At 50.8% G+C, this 24,208-nt stretch overlaps 1 protein-coding gene across 11 annotated transcripts in view; it reads left to right on the top strand.

Annotated features, from left to right (window-relative positions):
* Positions 1-24,208, top strand: part of agrn (agrin) — a 202,121-nt gene that overhangs the window by 92,467 nt on the left and 85,446 nt on the right. For all 11 annotated transcript variants that reach the window (XM_037478860.2, XM_037478859.2, XM_037478861.2 and 8 more), the window contains one exon: positions 20,171-20,386. In XM_037478860.2, the coding sequence (XP_037334757.2) occupies positions 20,171-20,386 (216 nt within the window). The remainder of the gene's footprint in view (positions 1-20,170; positions 20,387-24,208) is intronic.

Below are 24,208 nucleotides of genomic sequence, written 5' to 3'. Positions count from 1 at the left end.
CTGTCAGCCCGGACCGCCTTCCAGTGCTCCGGAGTTACACAAACAGAGACGAGCCGACAAAGAGCTTTGCCTGACTCACAAAGTCGGGATTTGGTTTCCTCTCTTACTGTCCCTTTTCAGTTTGTCTACTCGGGGGGGGGGGGGGGCGCTTTAAGGCAGCGCGAGGCGCTAGGAGTCCAACGTAGGGGATCAACCTGTCACATCCCAAAGGAGAGGCCTCGTGTGGCTCCACGTGGCTTTCACTTTGCATGGAGAAGAGCTCCCCCCGCCCCGGACGGCGCTTCGCCGCGTGATCACGAGCACAAATGTACTCTCGCCACATAATCCCACCTGTCCCACTGTCTGCAGCCCACCTGACTGGAGCGGCGCTAATTCGGTCTGACGTGGCCCCCCCCCCGTTGTTACGTCGTCTTAATCTGCCTCAGACAGATGTCATTCGGGCTAAGGATCATTAGCGTGCCCGACGGGGGGGGGAAATATCACGCAAGTCGACCATGAGTCAGAAATAAATAACTTCCCCGTGTTCTCTCCTCCCACTCTGCCCCTGAATGCAGAAAGGTGGGGGGGGGGGGGAACGAGAAAAAGAGCATTTATCTGCCTTTCCCACATGTCTTCGAAATTGGGAGATGCTGAATCACTGAGGACCCTCCCTCCCCCCTAAAAAAAGGGGGGGGGGGTAAAAGACTGTCTGCTTTGTTTGTTGCTGCACATTAAAAGTGTTTTCCATTTAAATTGGTTGGCGCGTTGTGATAGATAAGCTGTGGAGGGAAATGGGAGGCGTGGGGGGGAGAGAAGGGGTGGGGTGGAGTCTTTCATTGTTGTTGCACACTGTTGCGTTTCTGATTGCACATCTCCTTTTTATTTTTTATTTTTTGCACACTTATTGGCAAAGATGGAGATGTGTTGAAGGAGTAATGAAGGAAAGGCAAAAAAGTGTGTGTCCCCGTGTGTGTGTATGTTTGTGTGTTTATCATAGCTGATCTGATTTCTTCTCCTATACCTGTCGACATTATACCTCACACACACACACACACACACATGCACACAGATAAAGTATACACACCATTGAACTTGCCCCTGGAACAGGTCGCACACAGCTGCATACACACACACACCCACGCACAAACATAGTTATCCGTGTATCCCAGAGAGAATGTACTGTATCAGCAATAGGTTTCCTTTCGGTTGTGTTCGCTGCACAGACCATTAACACACACACACACACACACACTTACACAAACCTTGGATCGCATTGTCTTAGTGCATCCTCAGTCAGAGGCTCCACAGGAAGTGGCCGCAGACATTCTCCTTCCTGCTCTCCGTGTTCCCAGAGGGAATTGCAGTGGTTTGCTCGGTTATTCATGTAGTCGTGTGTGTCTGTTGTTCCGCAGTCAGTCTGAAATAATCCCAGTGCTCATAAAACAGTCGGAGTTAAAGTGCTTTCATTGTGAAATTCCAGCGGGAAACGCGTTGCTGTTTGGCACAAATCCTGACTGTAACAGTCGACGCGGGTATCGCGCTGTCCATGTGCGGCCCCCGGGCCTCTGTGCAGCTCCAACTCCCTGCTCGGAGCTTCAGTGTAGCGCTGACGGGTGAGTGTACCTGACTTACACACTTCTCCCAGCAAAGTGGCAGCTGGACCAGTTGGAGCGAAAACTCGGTCCGCCCAACATCTGAGCCCTGAACTCAATCCAGCGCTTTGTTCCCGCCTCTCTCTCTCTCCTCCTGCCCAGTCACAAGTTGGGATCCCCTCTGGGCGGTTTCCCTGGGTGCTACATGTCGTTGGCTGAACATCCCGGCCGTGGAAGTAGCCCACAGCCTTCCCGCTCTGCTGTTCGGCCTAATTAAAACTCTGCAGAACAGACCCTAAAAGTCTAAAGTTGGGATTGCTCTCTTGGATAGCTCCTATTGTTTTCTGTGGTGAATTGAAAGGATTCACGGCCCACACCGGTGCGTCTCCAGGTTTGGGAGAAACGCGGTGCAGCGGAGGATCGCGTCGACTCCTCGACAGATGAGGGGCTGCATCACCGATGGCAGCAGAAGATGCTTTGCTCCACACCGCAGCTGGAATCCAGCAGCTTAATGTGTTGTTTATGTCTCCTAGAGGCGCCTGTGCTTTTTATTTCATTCAGACTTTGCTTACCTCTTATTTCATTCACCACCCTTGTTCTGCCCTGAGGTCAAACCCCACATATTTATAATGCTATTCGTGCTCCATAGTCTCCTTTCAGCCAATTACGGTAACCTCTTGTTATTTGTTCAGTTACTTTTCTTCGCTGTGCTCCTGCTGAAATCTTAAACTATTATGCAGACAACGATCTAAGAGAGAGAGTTTATGCGGTTGTCAAGCTAATGGTTGTTAAGTGTTACTTTTCTTCCTTTTTTAAATCAAACAATTAGGCTAGTTGTGTACTCTATGAAATATGAGTAAGTATCAAAGGCCTAAAGTGTTGACGTGACCCTAACATTTAACACAGACAAACTGCAGAGATTGGGAATTGCGACAATTTAAAAGCTGTGAATAAATATTTTGACGGAATTATATGTATATTTCAAATATTTGATACCGTATTTTCGCGACTATAAGGCGCACTTAAAATCCTTTTTTTACTAAAAAAACGGCGCGTGCGCCTTGTAATCCGGAGCGCCGTATATATGGCTCAATTGGTTGATCCATACTGGTTAACGAGGATCCATTGGAGGGAAAGTCTGGTGCCAGCAGCCGCGGTAATTCCAGCTCCAACAGCGTATTGTAACGGACTGTGTTTTCATGTTCTGGAGCGGCATTGCACTTTACAGAGTTTTGGGATGGTCAGTGAAGGGCGCACAATCTGACGTCACTCATCTTAGTGCCACCTATGGGGACGCGGGAATTGTTGTTGTTTTGGAGAGCGATGGTGTGTTTTTGTTCGGCGTAGGCTACGGCCGACAGTAGCCTGTTTCTCCACAATAAAACCAGAAGATAAGCACATTGTCCAGAGATTCATTAGCGAGAGTCGCTACAGTATATTAAAGCTCGTAGTTGGATGTCGGGATCGCGCTGACGGTCCACCGTCTGTTCCAGCGCTGCCTCTCGGTGCAAGATGCACCAAAGCATTTGCCAAGAATGTTTTCATTAACCAATAACGAAAGAGATATTGTTAATATCCACATTAACGTTTGAACAACGTTTCCATGGGAGTGAAGAGTTTTCAGAACGTTTGATTTAGCACAGCCCGATCTAGTGGATGCATAACGCAGCCCCAGTCAAACCTTTTACTGCAGTTACTTCTATGCGCCTTGTGATCCGGTGCGCTCTATATATGAAAATAGTTCTAAAATTGGCGATTTATTGAAGGTGCGCCTTATAATTCAGTGCGCCTTGTAGTCGCGAAAATACGGTACTTTAATCGCCAGCAATATGCTCATTATGGAAAATGGTTCCAACCGACCTGGTCATTGTCATTAGATACGGTGAAAAGGCTTCATATCAGAGGGCATTATGATTTCAAAGCCTGTGTACGGTGTGGGTGCGTGGGGTTGAAGACACGGCACAGGACCGCAGGGTGGTGGGTTTCACAAAATGCTTTTTATTCGCACAATTCATCAATTAATTCGTTCGCTCGGTCGGTCGGTCCGTCTCCTCCCTCCCTCCTCGCTCGCCTCACTGTTTATAGGGGCGAGAGGAGACCCGTTAATTCCCCCCAGCTGGTTGCCAAGTGTTTCCACCTGGCACTGTTCCCCGAGCCACTCCCCCTCTCTCTCCCTCTGCAGCCGAGCCGAAACCACGCCCGCCACCACATACCCCCACCGCCCGACTTAGGCCGGGGAGCCGTCCGGCCTAGCTTACTCCCCCCCCCCTCCCTCGAGAGGGCGGGAGAGGAAGTCCGCCACGACCATCTGCGTCCCCGGCCTATGGACCACCTTGAAGTTAAAAGGCTGCATGGCCAGATACCACCGAGTGATCCGGGCGTTAGTATCCTTCATGCGGTGGAGCCATTGGAGCGGGGCGTGGTCCGAACAGAGGGTGAATGAGCGTCCCAGGAGGTAGTAGCGCAGGGAGCCCACCGCCCACCGGATGGCCAGGCACTCCTTTTCCACCGTGCTGTACCTGGCCTCCCTCTCCGATAGCTTCCGGCTGATGTAGACAACGGGGCGGTCGACCCCCTCCACCTCCTGGGACAAAACGGCCCCCAGCCCTCTGTCCGACGCGTCGGTCTGCAGAACAAACGGGAGAGAAAAGTTAGGTGTGTGGAGGAGTGGCTCCCCACAGAGAGTCTGTTTTACCTTCTCAAACGCCCGCTGGCACTGCTCCGACCACTGGACCGGATCTGACGCACCTTTCCGGGTCAGGTCGGTCAAGGGGCTGGCGAGGTCCGCAAAGCCGGCGATGAACCGTCTGTAGTAACCCGCCAGCCCCAAAAACCGCCTCACCTCTTTTTTTGTCTTAGGGCGCGGGCAGGCTGCAATAGCTGCCGTCTTGTCCACCTGAGGACGCACCTGCCCACCCCCCAAGTGGTACCCCAGATACCGTACCTCCCTCCGTCCAACTGCACACTTCCCCGGGTTGGCGGTGAGCCCGGCCCGCCTCAGCGACTCCAGCACCGCGTCCACCCGCCGCACATGCTCCGCCCAGGTGGTGCTGTGGATGATTACATCGTCCAGGTACGCGGCCGCATATGAGGCATGCGGACGCAGCACCCGGTCCATGAGGCGCTGGAACGTGGCCGGGGCACCGAACAAGCCGAAGGGAAGCATGGTGAATTGGTACAAACCATACGGAGTGGAGAAAGCCGTTTTCTCTCTGGACTCTGAAGACAGGGGAATCTGCCAGTAGCCCTTAGTTAAATCCAGGGTCGTAAAAAAACGTGCAGTGCCCAGCCGGTCCAGGAGTTCGTCGACCCGGGGCATTGGGTAGGCGTCGAATCGTGACACGTCGTTTACCTTGCGGTAGTCCACGCAGAACCGCACAGTCCCATCCTTCTTGGCCACCAGAACGATGGGGCTGCACCAGGCGCTGTTGGACTCTTCTATTACCCCCATCTCCAACATAGCCGCTAATTCCTCCCGAACCACTTTTCTTTTGTGTTCGGGTAGTCTGTAGGGTCGTGACCTCACCGTCACCCCCGGGGGTGTCTCGATTCGGTGCATTATCAGGTCGGTGCGGCCTGGCCGGGGGGAGAACACATCAGCAAACCGCTTCTGCAACTGGGCAATGTCCGCTCTCTGGTCCTCAGAGAGATGACCCTCACACGGGAGCGGGGTGGGATTAGCCGCTTTTGGCACCTCCGGCCCCAGGTCCTCTCTTTCCGATACTGTGGAAATCAGAGAAACAGACTCCGCCTCCCTCCAGGGTTTCAGGAGGTTGAGGTGGTATATTTGTGTAGCCCCGCCCCTGTCAGACCGCACCACCTCATAATCAACATCCCCCACCCGGCGTGTGACCTCGAAGGGCCCTTGCCACTTAGCCAGGAGTTTTGAGTTGGAAGAGGGAAGTAATACAAGTACCTTTTCTCCCGGTGTGAATTCTCGCAGCTTGGCCCCTCTGTTGTACAGCCGTTGTTGTCGTTCCTGGGCCTGGAGCAAATTCTCCCGTGACATCCTCCCCAGTGTGTGGAGCTTTGCTCGCAGGTCCAGGACGTACTGGATCTCGTTCTTTCCGGGGCTCGGACCTTCCTCCCAGCTTTCTTTAATAAGGTCCAGCACCCCTCTTGGTGACCTGCCAAACAGAAGCTCAAAGGGAGAAAATCCCGTGGAGGCCTGGGGGACCTCCCGGACTGCAAACAACAGAGGGTCAAGCCATTTGTCCCAATTACGTTCATCGTCGCTAATAAATTTACGAATCATGGACTTCAGCGTCCTATTCATCCGCTCTACCAACCCGTCGGTCTGGGGGTGGTACACACTCGTGCGGACGGACTTAATGCCCAGTAACCCGTAAAGTTCTCCCAGTGTGCGCGACATGAACGAGGTGCCCTGGTCTGTTAGAATCTCTTTCGGGATTCCAACCCGGGAGATGACCTGAAACAGAGCCTGCGCGACGCTCTTTGCAGAGATATTGCGCAATGGCACTGCCTCCGGATACCGGGTTGCGTAATCCATGAGGACTAACACAAAGCGGTATCCGCGTGCGCTCCGGTGAAATGGCCCGATGAGGTCCATGCCGATGCGCTCGAACGGAACCTCCACCAACGGTAGCGGCCGCAGCGGGGCACGTGGTATGGCTGGTGAATTAACCAATTGACACTCCGGGCAGGACGCACACCAGCGGCGCGCGTCCGCCCGGATGCCTGGCCAATAAAATCGGGCCATTATCCGGTCTAGTGTTTTCCCGTATCCCATGTGACCCGCCATCGGATTATAGTGAGCCGCCTGGAAAACCATTTCCCGGCGGCTTTTCGGTACTAACAACTGGGTGTTTTCCTGCCCTGTTCGAGTGTCACGACTCACTCTATACAGTCTGTCCCTAATCAATGAGAAGTGCGGGTACGACTGTGCTGCGTCAGGGCGCACCAAATGACCATCAATTCTTATCACTTGGTCGTAGGCTGAGCGTAGAGTATCGTCACGAGACTGCTCGAGTGGAAAATCTTCCATGGAGCGGAACTCGGGAACCGCCGGGGTCTCCTCGGGAGGCTCCGCCGGTTCCCCCTCTTCCCCGGCGGCGTCGGACGACCTCGCGTCACCGCTGAGCACCGCACACATACCGCATGTCCCTGTCGGTCGTGAACGCACCCCCGCAGCCTGCCCCATTAGCGTGTTAAATCCCTCCCAATCCGTTCCCAAAATTACGGGGTGCGTCAGGTGGGAGCTAACCGCGACCTTTATTCTATATTTTTTTCCCCTGAACCGAAGTTCGACGGACACTATGGGATACTCGTGAATGTCCCCGTGCACACACCTTATTTTCACCCGCGACGCTTCTACCAATGCCCCTGGCCGAACCAGGCTCTGGTGTATCATGGACTGCGAACAGCCCGAATCCACCATCGCCTGGCGTGTACCCCCCTGGATTCTTACCGGAACGCGGTACGTCGCTCCCGGGCCGGGGGAGGGTGATGGAGCGCCGGCAACCCGGATCACCTGCCCCACCTCCATCAGCGGGCACTCCCTCCGCAGATGGCCGGGCTGCCCACACTTCCAGCACTCCTGCCCTGGCGTTTGAGAACCTCCGAGTGGGTCAGGAAGAGTGCCGGCCCCGGTCGGTGCTGCGTGGTCGGCCCCCCTGGTACGAGCTGGTGACCGCGGCGTCGGCAAGGGCCACCCTGCCGCCGGCTGCTGGGTCCTCCTTCGCGGCGTGGGGACCGGCTGCGGCGGCGCGGGCGGGCGCCCGGCGTCGCCCCGTCCGCCGGGGTGGACCGCCAGGTGATCCTCTGCCAGGGTGACCGCGGCCTCCAACGTCGCCGGACGGTGGTACTGGACCCACGACGAGGTCCGCGGCGGGAGCCCCCGCAGAAACTGCTCCGTCACCACCTTCTCCACCACCGCCGGTGCGCCACCCGCGCCCTCCGGCTGCAGCCACCTGTTGGCCGCGTCCCGTAGCCGCTGAGCAAAGGCGAACGGACGGTCCTCCGGACCCAGCCTCGCCTCCCGGAAACGCCGCCTGTGGTCCTCGGGGGAGAGCCCCAGCCGGTCCATGATGGCCCTCTTTACCCCGGCGTAGTCCTGTCTTGCCCCGGGCGGCAGACCCAGGGCAGCTGTCTGCGCCTCTCCGGTCAGTAGTGGCAGCAGGCGGATTGCCCGTTCGTCCGCCGGCCACCCGCATGCCTCCGCCATCGCCTCGAACATTTCCAGGTACGACTGTACCTCGTCCGCCGGCGTCATTTTATGCAGCACCACCCCCGCGTACGCCGGGGGACCCGGTACCGGTGCTGCCGCGGCTGGCCGGGCCACCAGCTGCTCCAACACCCGGGTCTGCCGATCCGACTGGGCTTGGAGCGCCCCCAGAAAGTGCCGGTTGACCTCGGCCTGCTCCCGCTGCATCGCGGCGATCTCTCCCAGCATCCGCCCGAGCGCGATCGCCGGCTGCGCCATCCCCTCCGCCTGCTGATCGCCGGGTTCCATACCTAGTTGGGCGCCACTGTACGGTGTGGGTGCGTGGGGTTGAAGACACGGCACAGGACCGCAGGGTGGTGGGTTTCACAAAATGCTTTTTATTCGCACAATTCATCAATTAATTCGTTCGCTCGGTCGGTCGGTCCGTCTCCTCCCTCCCTCCTCGCTCGCCTCACTGTTTATAGGGGCGAGAGGAGACCCGTTAATTCCCCCCAGCTGGTTGCCAAGTGTTTCCACCTGGCACTGTTCCCCGAGCCACTCCCCCTCTCTCTCCCTCTGCAGCCGAGCCGAAACCACGCCCGCCACCACAGCCTGATAGCCGGCCACTTAATTAAATCCATTCAGCACTACTACTCACTCTTTAACTGCTCTAAGCGTGTGTGGACATGTGAACGAAGCGTGTACATTGTTTTATTATGTATTTTATTTTATTTAAATTGATTTGGCAATACCTCACTTTGTTTTACAGTGACGGCGGTTCAGTTTGTCCACCGCGACCTGAAGTGAGGCCGCTGTGAAAGCACCACCAACACATACACACTCACTGTGTATACATACACACACACACTCACAAACACACACAACCAATGGCCAGTCATAGGGCTTACTGATCAACTGCAATGACACTTTAAATGCAGAAACCGCGGTTGCATTTGTGTTTGACGGATGGATTTTATGCAGTAGCTGAAATCAGGGCTGAATTGGTGTTTGATTTCACTACAGATCAATGTTGCAACTCGACATGACATATTACCTCCACCAATCAAGAACCTACAGGCCATAACTCCCTATTGCATTCTTGATTGAATTATCTCAATCATTTTCTTAATCACGACTTTTATCGGTTCGTCTACTAAATGTCAAAGTGTGCAAATTGACAGACTAAGCTACTGAACATCTTTCGACTCGCCCTACTCAAGGAGATGGCTCAGATCTCTTTGAAGTGAACTTGTACGAGGTACTGACTGCAGACCGAAGGGAAAGCCTACCTGAACAAATGAGAATCAGTTTAAAGTAGTTCTCTGTTTAGAACCTGCTTTAGTATCCTCCAAACAGCTTCAGGGACTCCAATCTAAATGAATTGCCCTCAGCAGGAAGTCCACGCTGACTGTGTATAGTACCGCACGTAACCCCACCCTTAAACACCAGCACCCTCTCTCCACGCAGAGAGAGAGTTAACCTTTTCCTGCACGCATCGGGATTCATCTTCCAGATTACATTAGAGGCATGTACTGAGGAGGCCCTCCCACGGTCAGGCGCCTCAGCAAACACCTGTCCTCCGACCTCTGACCTCTCCGCAGAGGATGGACGGGCCAAGGTACAGCGCACCTGATGGTAGATAGAGAGAGCAGATCTCCTTGCATTTCTACCAGACAGCCAGACAGCCTACACACACACACACACTTTTGTGTCCAATGGCGACGTGTCCTTAACGACATCATTAGGCGAAGCCTTCCCCACTCTCCGGTGTTACGACGGCGCAGAGAGAGCACCATTAAAGGCAGCCCGTGCTCCCTTTGTCCTCCGGTCCAGACAGTGCAGTGAATGGATGTGCATGTTTCTTTCGTTCTCATGTGTTTACGTTGAAATGGACGGACGGGCCCGGCGTCACTGAGGTTTTCCCTCCTCGCCTCATCTTTGCATATTAACCACCCTTCATGTCCTGCGCGCACATCACCACCCCCACCTTCTGGAGCACAAGCTAATTCATAATGAGAATAGGCGCCCGCCCCCCCGCCTCCAGAGAAATAAGGACGTCTTCTTCGGTATCGGCCTCGGTGTGGAGAAGTGTCCGGACCTTCGGGTGGTTTGTCACCAAGGAAATATGCAGTAAATGTCCACAGTGGAATGTGGTGCCATTTGATAAGCGCCGGCATGCCAAGGCACATCCAAAGACACGGGGGAAATGCAGGAGGGAGCCATGTGAACGTGAGCGAGCCGCAACACCAGCAGCTGCCCCGGGCAACCACATTGCCGTTAACTATATTGCGGTCCAGAGCTATTTAGCAGCACAGAGGGACCCACAAACTCTGCAGGTGAGAGCAGAGTGTACCACACAACACACTGTTAGAGGCTTTGTAGTAATTAATGTCTTCTTTATTTTTAAATTGAGTTTTAAGACTGGTGGTCCTCCTCTGGAGGGAAAACCCAAACCGTTATTGTGGTATTGTGAATAGCTGATTAGAGTGTCTCTAATCCGACACGAGTGAGAAATGACAGAGCTTGTTCCTAAATATACTCCCTCTGCTAATGTGTAGTCCAAATATAGCAGGCTAATCTTGTCTCATCACACTTTTTTAAAAACCTGACACTTCTCCTTTGTGAAATATAGTCAATGTGCAGACAGAGATAGACAGAAAACCTTGAAACCATTCTTGACTTAATATTTTCCATGGCTATAATACGGGACATAATTACACAAAAACATCTTCATGCCATCACAGAAAAATACAATATGGTGACCATTCTGTTGAGCCTGGTTGTCAGCTTGCTAACCATTTCACAAACTTCCAGGCCCAGTGTATGTCTGAGATGTGTGTGTGTGTGTGTGTGTGTGTGTGTGTTGCCTCCCTCTCCACCGGCACACACTGGTTCCCACAGTATGATGTTACTGCGTGGCTCTGCTTCTGAGCGTTTACTCATATGTGCAAATTCGCAACCAGTAAGTGCTTGCGAGTGTGTCTGTGTGTGTGTGTGTGTGTGTGTGTGTGTGCGTGTGTGTGTGTGCATGTGTGCGTGCTGTGGGTGCAGGCGCTCACGGGTTTCGCTCCTCGCAGCTGTTATGCAGCGCAGCCGCGGCGGTGAGGGTCAGGACGGGGCAAGCTATCCAATGGGAGGAAATGAAGACAAATGAACAGTGGAGCTAAACACTCCTCCAGTCGGCTCCATGCTACTTATCCTGCGCGCCCCTCTCTTCTGCGTCTCCCCTCTCCCTCCCTTTCGCTCCCTGAGAAAATATTACAAAGACTCCCGTGAAATGTGCAAAAGCGTGGCACTTTTTGTGTGTGCGCTACTTTCAAGTCACTAGCAATTAATTCCACAGCGGCGGCTGGCGGGGCTATCATTTACCCATCCACGCCTCGTGTGTGTGTGTGTGTGAGTGAAAGAGCTTATTGCCTCCCAGGCGTAAAAGTTCAGGTTTTGATGGATAGGCAGCCGAGGCCGTGCTTTGATTTTCTGAAAATAACCCAATCATATTCTACATTCACGTTTGGGGGGCAATTTGCAGGGAGAGGCAGCTATCCAGGATTGGGGGGGTAGCGGGGGGGCGGGGGGGGGTTGGACAGTGATGATGGGACATCGTCTGACGGCCTCCATTTGACTCTTTACTCCCTCTTAGGACTGGCAAGCTAGCAGGAGGGAGGGAGAGAGAGAGAGAGAGAGAGAGAGAGAGAGAGGGGAGGTCACGTATCCCAAGTCTGCCCCAGCCTGGTTCACTGGAGGGTGTGGGGGGGGGGGTGGATGGCGTTATTGATCATCAGGTCAGGCCTATTGATCAGAGATGGGAGGAGGAGGAGGTAGGAGGAAGGAGGAGAGAGACACGATGGAGTGCTTAGTCTGTGGAGGAGAGCGACTACAGGGAGTATCATCCCCCTGAAAAGCGAGGAGGGCCCCTGGGGTTCATTTTGGTAGGGTGGGGGGCACAAACGGGATCCAACCAGGAGCCGCTTTCATAAACTCTTTGTAGGGGGAGGGGGGGGAATCGCACGCTCAATAGTTCCTGCAGGGGCTTTCCAGCCGGCCACATCAATATGGATCTATACGCTTTAAGGGAAGATAATGCCCTTTACCTCCTGGATCTCAAATTAGCTTCCTTATGGAGACATCAAGAAGGTTCCCCCCGTCCTACACTCATCCCCCCGCCCCCCCCCCACTTATGGTGGCACTGATACCAGCTGGCACAAGGCCAGTTTCCCACTTTAAACACAATTCAACGTGCTTTCGCCAAAATTGCTAATTTCTTCTCCAACTATTCCGAAGTCCCTCCAGCGACTCCGGCTGCGGGTCGACGGGCGCCTCGTTGCGATTAGGAACGGCGGCGGGCGGCATATGGAGGGGGCCGCCTCCCTTTTATCCAGTGAAGACCAGCTCAGCACTTGAGAGCTGCCGCTTCCTGGCTCGCCTTCCAAGCTCTCCCCAGGTTGTCTCTGAGTCTCATCCTGCCGCCATCTGCCGCCGACTTGGGCTCTCTCCAGAAATCCTGTGAAAAAAAGAAAAAGTCGAGCACCCCGGAGCCAGCGCCGAAGCCCCGTTTTCGTCTCCAACTCTTTACTTTAAAGGAAACTGCCGTTGGCTTGTGCCCCCTCGCGCAGGAGCGACCGATAAACATTCGGGTCATATGGGAATAACTGGCAGAATGATTCCACAGTTCAAATTGTCAAATGCCAACACTTCAAGTGGCACCCAGCTAGTACGTTGAGTTTATATTTTACTGCCCAAAGGACATTTACATGTCTAGTAGGAACATTGCAGTTGTGTATTTTATGAAACTGGGATCACAAAATACCTCAGGTTCTTGGAAGAGGTTATTTTTGTTAAATCTGCAATGAAAAAAAAAAGTCCTACTCATTACCAGCACTGTTGTTGGGGAGTGTTTACCATCAAAAGGCTGGAAACTGCATGCAGAAGATACATCTCAACTAAAATACACACGTATCGATTGACTGAGAGCAAACTTAACCGCTCAAATCCGCTTCCCTCCATCAGCTTCGTCAACAGCCACTTCCACCGCCGGGATGGTCCGCCGCCCGGAGCGACGGATGTCGTTATGATGGTGAACACCCACACAGAGCTGGCGGAACATCATGAGGAAAAGAAAAGTCCGGCAGTGCTGTCATTTCTTTTCTATTAAAAGAAAAGAAAAGAAATGACACCGGCGTAACTTGGTCATGAAGTGTTTGCTGTGAGACAGAAGGTCCACATAATTACACAGGATGCAATAACGCTCTTGCAGTATTTGACATTTGGCAGAACGTCCTCTTATAGAAGGTACATTCTGGGTGAAACGTTCCACCCTTAAGGACACGTTGGAGGTGTGCGTCCCCTGAGGACCGAGCAGGGAGTGTGTTCCTGGGCCCGCCACGATGTGGCTGCAGTGACAGAGAGGCAAGCTTTTAGCCCCTCCTCCTCGCTCCTATTTAATGCATGAAGTCAGAGGGAGTGAGGGGCGGGCCGGCAGCCATGCTGCTTTTCTTCTTCGGTGCCGCACTCTGGAGCGTCTGTGGCCGCCTGCTGCCCAGTTTGCTGGCGGAGATGCGAGGTGACAGAATAGGGCTCCGTCACCAATGACTCCATTATTGATTAGATTGGGGCCGAGGGAAACTCGGGGAGGGAACTGAAAAAAAAATTGAAGCAAGCAACACTTAAAGTTTTTAAAAGTTTGTTCTTCGCCAACACACAGCGTTCCCCATGTGACTCATTAGGCACAGCAAGGCACTGCGATCACCTCCACGTCATCCTCCTCACTAGGCCTTTCCCTCCACCTTCCTCCTCGTCCTTGTTTCCTCTGCCTTCCTGATAAAGACGGTTGTCTGGTTTTCTCTCGTCCTAAACCCGTCAAAGTATTTTTCACCCATAACAAGCGTGATTAGGCAGATGTTCACAGCTGTCAAGAGCTGTCATATTTCAGGCCTGATTTATGGAGACCCAGCACCTGCTGTATTCTGAGACCTAAAAGATAAAAATGTGAATAAACATAGTTAGGTGCTGGTTAATTGCGCGGCAGGACTCAATGTGAAACACAACTAATTATAGCCCATTTAGGATCCTGTGTTTGGTAAAAGAAAACACATCTTCCTGGCTGAATTCAAAAGATTTACCAATAAATCACAGCACAGAGCCAATTAGGAACACAATTTATTAGGATGCTCGCGTTCCCAAACCAAATGGCTTGGTTTTGAAGTGTATTTTGAAATGTTTCTCTCAACAAGGTCTCATTCGCTTTTTGGTTACATGTTCACATACGGCCATCCAAAGTGAACCAAAGGGATCCCAACGACATCGGATGCATATTTGAGTACAAAAATAGTATGAATAATTCATCAAATGCAGAGGTTGTGTCCAAACATATTTACGGATGTAACCTGAATTCACCTAAATAATCAGAAGCTGAGTACAGCAATTATTTAGAGACGTCTCCCCCATCTTTACCTGAAAAGAAGCTGATCCAACGTCAATAAGTCAGCCCAATCAAACTTTCCCTGCTTCCAGTAACCACACTTTGGAAGGATTTCCCAATACATGAATTTGAGATACGGCCGAACAGTCGGTTACAATTCCTCCTCGGCATTGTGGGTAGTGTGCTTCTTCGCAGTGCATTTTGTTTGCACGCCCTCTGGCGTTCCAGATAATAGTGCAGCGGAAGGAGCCGAGCATCATTGGCTCGGAGACTGTAAGGAGGAGTATGAACAAAGCCCGAAACCGCTGGCTTACCTACAAAGAAAATGAACAAAACAAAGAGGAACCTGCAGAGGACATGTTTGTGTGTGCTCGCTGTGCTTTCTTTTTCTTTTCTTTTTTTGCCGATGTTTACATCTAATGCCATCGGGACTTCATTAAAATATAAAAAAAGTTCCTATAGCCAAGGGAGACTAGAAATAGCCACGACTAAATCTCAGAGCAGCAGCAGAGCAGCAGCAGAGCAGCAGCAGCTGAGGTGACTGAGCAGTAAAGTCAATATCTAAAGATCCGAAGGCTGACGTATTTAAATGGTGAATTATTGATTCTAAAACAGATGTAAATAATGGCACTAAACTAACGGTTGGTGCCCCCACCCCCTCAACTTCCTTTAACCTGTTTGTGGAACAAGGAAAGTCTCTGCATTCAATATGCCTGCATCTTCATCATGGACTTCTTCACAGCTACTGGAATGCTTTTTTTATTTTTTAAATTGGAGGTATTCCCTCGGCCTCTCGTATTTCGCTTTAGCCTTCCCCCCCTTTTTTTGTATTTCTCTTGTACAGTATTACTTTAATAAAAGCTCTTATTGCATCACACCCCTCCCCCCCCCTGCATCTTCCCTGTCTCTCTCTTTCCAATTTCATCTCTCACTCTGAAGAAGAAGTAAATAACTTCCTCCTGCGGTCAGGGCCCAGGCAGCCAGCTGCACAAGCACATGTGTTACACTCAGGAAGCATGAGAGGAAAATTGATGGCCCATCCTCTACACACTGCACCGCCCTACACGTGCACAATCTGGCGTCCGTCTTCAGGCACAGAACTGCGACTAAAGGCAGGGATAAAATATGAGATTTTTGCAGTTTGTTTTTCGTGAATTTGTTCGGTGGAAAAAGCAGGGAAGAGAAAAGTTGTTTCCATCCAAAAGCGCTGGGAAAGTTAGTTAGTGTCTCCATTCTCGCGCTTTCTCTTTTCACCTAACTTGTTTCAAGAAGCCATTTGTTCTCGTATTGAGCAGGTATGGTGGGGTGTTCCTTTGTGTGCTGATGTTTTCTCTATTTCACGCTGGACTTTGCATGATTGCAGCCAGGTAAATAATTGACTGCATTGGTCCCCCCAAGGACAACTAACCAAAGATCAATAAGCATTGTAGTTTGCCTTTTACCGTCACATATTTTGCCATTTGAAACAGCTGCGTGTTGGGTTTATTTCTTATTCTTTTTTTACTAGACCGTTGCTGAACTGTCGATCAGTAGCACACCGAGATATGGCTGCTCTCCAGACCAACTGGAGCCTCAGGTGCAGAAAGTGATCTCAATAACTAAATAAAAACTTTGGGGAATGAATATGGAGGAGGGGGGGGGTCAGTGGGTGCGCGTTTGTGTTTTCATAACTAAACCACCTGTGTGCATGACGGAAAGTTTCCATTCCACTTCCGACCGACCCCATGAGGCAAGGCTGCTCTGTGGCGGTTGCATCACTGGCTGTTCCCATAGCAACCAGTCCCCTCACTGCAAGAGGACATTGACAGAGTGTCTAAAGCCCTCTCATGGAGAGGAAAGGGAGACGGTGGGAGGCGAGGACCGCTAAAAGCCGGCCGGGCCGACGAGCACATCTGTATCACTTAATGTCAGCGGAAAAGAAAGGCTCCCTTTATTAGGAAGTAAGTGGAAGATGTCCCTCAGGAGTGCTAGAGCGTAATGAATTTAGACCCATTCAACATTAATGCAATGCCGCTTCCATGCCACCGAGCCGTGTCTCCCTCCATCAACTTCCGTTTCCTGATTCCCTGACAGCAATGGGTCATTAGTCAATGTTGTAGCCGCCGTTTGCAAGTGTAATCTCACCGCGGCACAATTGGCCTCACCTGAGCGGGTTATTCAACACGTTTGCCATCGGAGCGCAGCGCCGATAATTCAGCCGCCGTTCTTGTCACCCGTGTAAAGTTCAGGGACTGTTATTTATTCATGCGCACCTTTCCTTTCCCTCTTTCCCCGTCCTCGAGTCCTCTACCTTTCCAGCTGGTAGAGCACTGGACGGCTGTGAAATAATAAAAAAAAATGTGACAAGGGCCTCCGCCCCTCCCCCCCCCCACGTGCTTCAGCAGAGAATAGCGGCCTCCCTCTCTAAAGTAGCCATTTTGAGTTTGTCACGGCTATTCTGTCATGCCTTATTGGGTCTGAATGCACTCGTGCTCCCTGCCACAGTCCATTTCTCTCTGTCTCGCCTTGTTTGGGGTAAATGCAACAAGGCAGCAAAACAATGAAACTGATAACAGCCTTCCAGCGCAAGCACAGGACATTCTCTTTGGGGGATATTTGTTGAATCCGTCCGTCCAAATTCTGTGTTGAAAAGCATGCAACTTGGAAAAAATGTTGCGCACAAAACTGGGATTAAAATTGAAAGTGCTTGGTCTGTATAGCTGTGAAATGGTCATGGCCGAATGTCGTAGCAGACGTGTGCTTGGATCCACCTCGGGAATGAACAACTATGCCACCCTTTGGCTCGACCTCGCGAGCCTTGACGTTTTTTTGTTCAGCGTGGCTTTAATCACAACTTTCCTTTCACAACCCTGTGACGCACGTCCGACACCAGTTAATGGATGCACCCCCTAAACACGGGGCGAAGTGCTACCTGTGCGAGACGTTGGCCTCGACGAGTGCAAAGCCAGACATGCTGCATTTCCTCCCCGATGGGATTTTCTCTTTCTACGCTGCGGACGGGAAAGAAAATCCTGCATGTGAAGCTTTTAACGCTGCTGGGTTAGAGGGAGATTACCTTACACACTTACATGGAGTGGCAAAGCGTTCAGGCACGTGTAAGGCGCACACTCATTGCCCCCCCAAAAAGACATTGCAATGCTTTCTGTGTGGAAACATGACACTTGGCTGCGTTCCCTGTTGTTGTATTTTTACAGTTTGAGCATCCAGACGACCAAGCAGTGAAGTATTAACCCTCATCCCGAAGGAGACGGTGTACAGAGGCTGTCACTGATGAGCGCAGAATAAAAAACACTGTGCAGTCTGCCACTGTAGATTAAGAAAAGGCATCTTTTTTTTTTTTTACAAATCATCCTCTCAACTCAGCTGGAAGCTACTTCCTTGCTTGTACTCACCAGCCGAGTAGACTCTGTGGTACGCACAATAACAGACACATACTTTTCTAAATCAAGTGAGAGAAAATAATTTCTAAAGGTCATTCCCATCAGTCCTAGTGGCACAGCATTGTTATTCTCATTATAAGCACATCTGTTATCTGGAAAAGCCTATACGGATGTTTGGTCTGCTAGCATTACGTCGGTAATTTAAGGTTTAAATTATTATTATTATTTAAATTATTAAATCATTTTATTTATTTTTTATATTTTGCATAGTCAAAGACTAGTGTTTTTCTTGACAGAAAAATTCTGGATACATTTATAGGATGGCACTGTAATGGGTCTCAGAGCAAAGTGGCTTAAACTCTCTTGATAAATGTTCATAAGCCCTTGAGCTGTACCTTTTCAAATATAGTCCAATCGATGCTGATCCCCATAAAAATCCCTGCTCTTTTGGTTCATTGGGATTGTTTGAAATGTAGGAGGCTCTAAAACGAGGCCTTGGGACCGAGAAAAAATTCTGGCCGAGAGCATTCATCGCAAAGGCAGCGGCTTTGAGAACATTTTTATTGGAATTAAATATATATTGAAGCCGCCGGGTCCAGCATACACTTACACTCCCATCTTATTAAATACAACAAGGGAAAACTAATGCTCTCTTCAATGTTGGACCTGCAATGAATCCTGCCTTTATAAAGCTCACGCTGTTCTGCAGAGTTTAAGAGAGGCTGTGATTCAACTTTATGGTCATCTTGGAAGCTGTACATTGCGGCCTCTCAGATATTTTGTCCATGTTTTCTATTGAATAGCATCCACCATTTCTATGCCATTTATCTGTGCTAGTGTTTGTTAGCGGGCCGCCGGAGAAGATGCTAATGCTAATGCTAATGCGGTACAAGGACTCCTAGAGAAGAAGTTCTCTCGTTAGATAAGACACACCATTTAATGTCGAGTTGAGGCCTTTTTTGGGGTGGGATTGAGCGCTTTCTTTTTTTCAGCCACTTAGATTGAATTCCTCGTGAAGCCTGCCAAGAGGAAAGAACTGCTGGTGCATAAGTGTGCGTTTTGTTCCTGATGCCTTCACTCTGACGGAGCCCTGGGCTCCCGTGTCAGCTCGGCTCGAGGCTAGAGTGAGGCTTGTTTTCCTCTCCAGGTGGTGTGTTTACTGTCACTGTGTACAATGTGTGGTACTTCATGACAATAGCATTGCTCTATGCTGCTACCTATATATTGTTAAGAAACACGGAGGATACCTTCATGCCACACGGAGAATGCCGTTTTGGCAACCTCTGTCTCATGTGTTTTCTTTTTTGTTTTCCCGCTGACATGCTATCAGACACCCTCCCTCGCTCTTGTACACATCTGACACAGTTCGATTGAATTTCACCTCTTGTCACTCTGCTCGCATCGCTTCCCCTCCTAGACGCCCGCGTGCGCGCTGACGCGTGCGCCGGGAAGTGGAGGCGGAGCAGCGGGCCGGTCACGACAAGTGCCAGTGAGACACTTAATGCCTACACCTCCTAGACACACATGCTGTCATAAATGGATAGCTACTCACACACACACACACACGCTTCCTTTTCCCCTGGTAGAAAAGAGAGTGAGCTCAGGTAGCTGTCAGGTGCTCCCCCAAAGGGGAACACTGGGTAGACAACAGCCTCCTCGCCTGTCACTCCTCACACACACACACACACACACACACAGACACACACAGACTGTGCTTCAGTGTGAGGAGGGAGACCAAATGAGATGCCCTGGGCAGATGCTGGACCAGTTGTCCATGCTGCACACAAGGAGTTTCATGTGCGTGTCTCTCCGTCTATCTGGTAAACGCAAAAAGCCACCTGCCAGCGAGTCCGAGTGGACATGCCGTCTTTCATTTAGTCTTTGCCTGGGAGCAACTGATAAGAAATAGTTGTGTGTGTGTGTGTGTGTGTGTGGGGCATGCATATCCCCAGCGCTGGTAGTTTCCCGCTCCAACTGAGAGGACTTACTTTTAAGTGGATTTTCATGCGCTCTCGTCCATTGATTTCTGATCGGGTTTTCCGCCTGTGAGAGCTCGCCATCTCTTACAACGCCGAGGCGAAAAGCGTCACGCCTGCTGGCTGCCCGACCGCCCTCGAAGTGGGCACAGTGCCACAGAGCCGCAGGGCGGGTGAGCGGCTCTCTGAGTTGCTGTCGCGTACGCACACAGGTGCTCCCCTGTTCGGCCTGCGCATTATCACTGGATCGGAGCCAGTGGGAGCGTCACAAAGTTGTTGTTGCTCAACTCGTGCGGCCTTGAAGTGGTCGGCGAGCCTTGGTTTGGTTCTGCTGGTTGGATTGATTTTAATGTTGTTGCTGACTTTGTAGTTTAGTTTATTTGTTTTTTTACATTGAAGCGTTTGCGAGCAGACTGCGCTCTGGTGGATGGATTCTCCCCTGAATGATTTTAGCGCATCAGTTTGCATTACAGGGTCGCATTTAATCCCCCATGCGTTGGTGTTACTAAACTGTGTAGAGCTCCGCACAAAGACGCGTATTGGGATGAATTGGGTTTAGACTTTCTTTAGATTCGGTGGCGAAAACTGAACATGTGCTTTGATCTTCGTGTATCAATCCTGACACCTTTTTTTTTTCTTCTTCTCTTTCCTGATTCTGGCAGGCTGCAAAGGGATGCTGTGTGGCTTCGGCGCTGTGTGTGAGTTTGACCAAGCCGACCCGGCCCACGCTAAGTGTGTTTGCAAGAGAGCGGACTGCCCGTCCTTGGTGGCGCCCGTGTGCGGCTCGGATTCCTCCACCTACTCCAACGAGTGCGAGCTGGAGAAAGCTCAGTGCAACACGCAGAGACGCATCAAGGTGCTGCGCAAGGGGCCCTGCTGTAAGTAACACCGCCTGTAACGACAAGCCGATCAGCCGCCGAGACAGCAGGAGATGTCCATTTGTAACCACTTACCAAATCCCATCTCCGAAAGCCAAAGAATTTTCAGTTGATTCCACGATTTCATATAACGTATTGAAGGACAGCACCACTCAAGAAAACTCTGCTAACTTGATGACGTGTTCCCATCGTGTTCTCACAATAACAGTATCCAGCTGCTTGACCAATTAACAGCTTGCCAGTGTGACAGGTCCCGTTTGCATCAGCAGTAACACACGTCGCCTGAAAGCGACCAGCAGGCAGTGAAATGAGGCTGATGTGTGGAAGTACAGACAGGAACTCAACACCCAGGTAGAAGCTGTAAAAGTATTGAGAGCTTTATTTCTCAGCGCAGACACACACAAGTCGAGCAGACGGTCACAGGTCGTCTTCATATTTCTCTATGTTAGTGTCTGCGTTCTTTTTGAAGGTGTAACCGTTGGTGTATATATGGGGTTTTTTTTGGACATTTTAAAGTGATCGAAATCGGGGGCTCTGATCCAGAAATGATGAATTCGAGAGAGTTCACTGACTATAAAGCATTAACAGAACGCAACCTGACCCGACATTGACACTCCATTATACCGCTGCGGGAGTTGAATTTCAATGGCGTGAAGATAATGTAGATAAACCACTGTGAGCGCGTGTGGGCGGTCTGTAAATGCTGGATTACACGGCATGTTTTGTCCTTCGGAAAACTCCCGCCAATCATTGATTAAACCACAAAGCTGTGAGTGTCTGAGTGACCCTAAACTGCACGTGAATGTCAAGTAGAAGGACCATGCTAATACAACGTCTTTATCTTTGTCCCCCCCCCCCCCCCCCCCCCATGAATGAAACACATTTCCCCACTGTGTCCCATTTTCTCTCCTTCCAAAATGGCTGCACTCCAAGCGCCACCCTCACGAGCAAAAAGTGGGCCCTGGCCTCTGGCGGATGTCTCTCCTCCCTCCGAAGGAGCAGCGGTTTCTTGCCAAAGCTGCAGCATTGCTACATCCTCCGCGATGAGTGTGGAACCCGCTGCTAATTCCCGGAGTTCTGATTACAGCGGTGGCTCGAAGGGCTGGCACTAATAACTGGCTCGGTGACGGCTCACCGCTGGCGGAGAAGGAGATAAAGAGCTGTAAAGGACAGGGCGAGGACATGGAGGAACAGGGGGTGCAGCGAGAAAGCATCTGGAGAGGGATGCAGGGACATTATGTTGAGAGAAGGAGCGAGATATGAAACATTTAGTGATCGAGGGGGACAGGAGGGGGCAGGAGCAAGTGAGCGAGGGATTGAGTGTGGGAACAGGGCAGCAGAGTACAGAGTAGAAACCACGGAGGAGGAGTAGTGTGAGTGCTGTAATGATGCTTTATGCAGGGTTTAGGCCATCAAAAGCACCATAATTACCACTAGCAACAACAGGCAGTCACTGGGGAAAAAAACCCCAAAACACAATAGTAATGATCACACTAATGATAGTAATGCTGACAATAACAACACACTCTCCAACAGGACAGAGGCTTCCTGTTTAGAACGTCACATCTGGAACAACACGCAAAAGCTGTTTTTTCTATCTTAATAGCCATATGTAATTGATGCTAATGGTAAGGCTATTTATATGTCTACTTTTCCATGAAGCCTTTGACTTTGTTTTTCGCTGTCCCGTTTCGATACCCAGAAATGCATCAATGTGCAAAAACAGCAATCATTTTGAAAGGGTTTTTATCCTTCATAATAATAATAATAATAATACTAGTCTTTCAGATTATAACAGCGACATTTAACAAACTAACATCGTAAAGACGTCTTGGTTAGCGTTAGCGCTAGCTTGGCTACCACCGTTGGTTGCATGACGTCGGCCCTTAAAAGTATCCACGATAACCAAATCAATGAGGGCCTTTCAGACATCCTGCGGTAAGTAGTTAGCATCCGCTGCCGGCCAGGCGGAGCCCACCACAACACATTGATTTTCTCCTTGGATCTTTTATTGGGAAGGTCACAGATCTTGAGTAAGCGTCTGCTGTGGCAGCATTCAGGCTGGTTCAACAACGTTCCCGTCCGAGCGCATTCGTACAAGTCCAAACCGTTTAAATGGGATGGTTTAAATGGGAGATGCACTGAGCCCAACACCACAGGCAGTAATCAAAAGGCCAGCCAGGAATCAGAGGACTTAGTCAATTTGGCAGGACGAATCATTCAGCCAAGTCTTAAGCTTGTCTCATCACGCTGTCTCTCTTTTTCTTTTATTGAAGGATGCTTGTAGGTGGAAGGGAAGGTACTGGAGTGCATGGTATCGTCTCCCCCACACACACACAAGTACACACACGCATCTGCCAGTCTGTCTATTTGTGTGTGTGTGTGTGTGGTTAGGAGGTCAGGGTAAGCAGAGTGACAGGTTTTCATTCCCCTTCTGCCTCTAATAAACTCAGGCGGCATCAGAAGGTCTGGACAGGTCACTCTGCCTGAGAGTGTGCAGTTGTCAGCGCTGGATGGAGAACGAGAGGCAAAGCGGGAGGCGGTGCGACGAGAGGAGAAGGAGCTGAGAGAAAAGAGAGAGCTTTTGACTTAAAGAATAGCGCGGGCGGTTGGACCGGTGCTTTTGTGCGCAGCCTCGTTTGACTTCAAATTCAAATCGACTCTGAGCTCTTATCTGGCACTCAGAAGTGTGGCCACAAAAGAGGTTTTTTTGGCAGATTCTTTTTTTTTATAAAAAGGAACCGGAGCTATATGGTGCATGTACGAGTACGAGGCTTCTGGGTAGGTTTTTGCGAGCAGTCGGTCCCACACAGCTGACCCGGCGTTGTGCTTCTTACTTCAATCAAGGCTGCAGGAACCTCGTAAAGACGCAATAACCCAGTCTTTCTGCAAGTGAAAAGCTGGTGGTGGTGGGTTGGCGTAAATGGCACCGCGCGCTCACTTCAACACACATCTCACTGTGCCGTGACCAGCAGCCACATCTGTGTGTCTGTTAACTCCCCTGCTACATGCCCCCCCACAGCATTCCCCCGTGATCACTGTGGTGATAACAGGAGAACAGTTCTTTAATGCCCTTCTTTATCTCTATATTTTATGATCAAATTGTCAATTCGGTTGGCTTTGTTTCTCTTTTTGTCACCAGGATAACGGCCTGCATTGAACTTTGCAGAACATGATTTTGTTCACCGTGGTAACGGTTGCAATTTGGGGATGGCACTTTAACTTTAAAAATAAATAAATTGTAGCATAAAGTGTGAGCCTCTAACCAGACTTGTTTAGGAAAGAGAAATGGAAGAATAAGCAACCAAACTTACAATCAATCAAGTTTTTCGGACCAACTGCAGATAAAGATTTGGTCTTTACAAACCTGGATTTGTGTTGGACATTGCTGGAGCAATGTCATTGTGACCCCCCCCCCCCGTCAGGTGCCCGTGTGTATACGTTCCCGCCCTTCTGACTGCACGGTTCAGGTTAACTCGGTTTAGCATTGTAAAAGATCCCGCCGTGCATTTAGCTCCCCACTCACAACGTGGAACTGGCTATTACAAGAATTAAGTGGCACGTTAGCGGTACACGTCCCCCCCCGAGGGCATGCGTAACGACCCACGCGGCGCTGAGGCGTGGGCAGTTAACGGCCCCCAGCGCTGCGCTCTAATATCCACATAACCTGGCCCTTAATAGTTCAGACCGGCTCGGCTCCAGCTTCCTCATTATCCTCCTCTTTTGTCCAGATGGATGCTTTACGATTGGCCGAGGTTACAGATCTGGCGGTCGCGCACGCAGAAGGCAAGCTGATAACAGACTCCGACTCTGGCGAAAGTG

Source organism: Pungitius pungitius, chromosome 1 (assembly GCF_949316345.1).
Source record: "Pungitius pungitius chromosome 1, fPunPun2.1, whole genome shotgun sequence".
In the NCBI taxonomy this organism is placed as follows: Eukaryota; Metazoa; Chordata; class Actinopteri; order Perciformes; family Gasterosteidae; genus Pungitius; species Pungitius pungitius.
The sequence above is the reverse complement of the archived record's forward strand: the minus strand, read 5'-3'. Positions and strand labels throughout refer to the sequence as shown.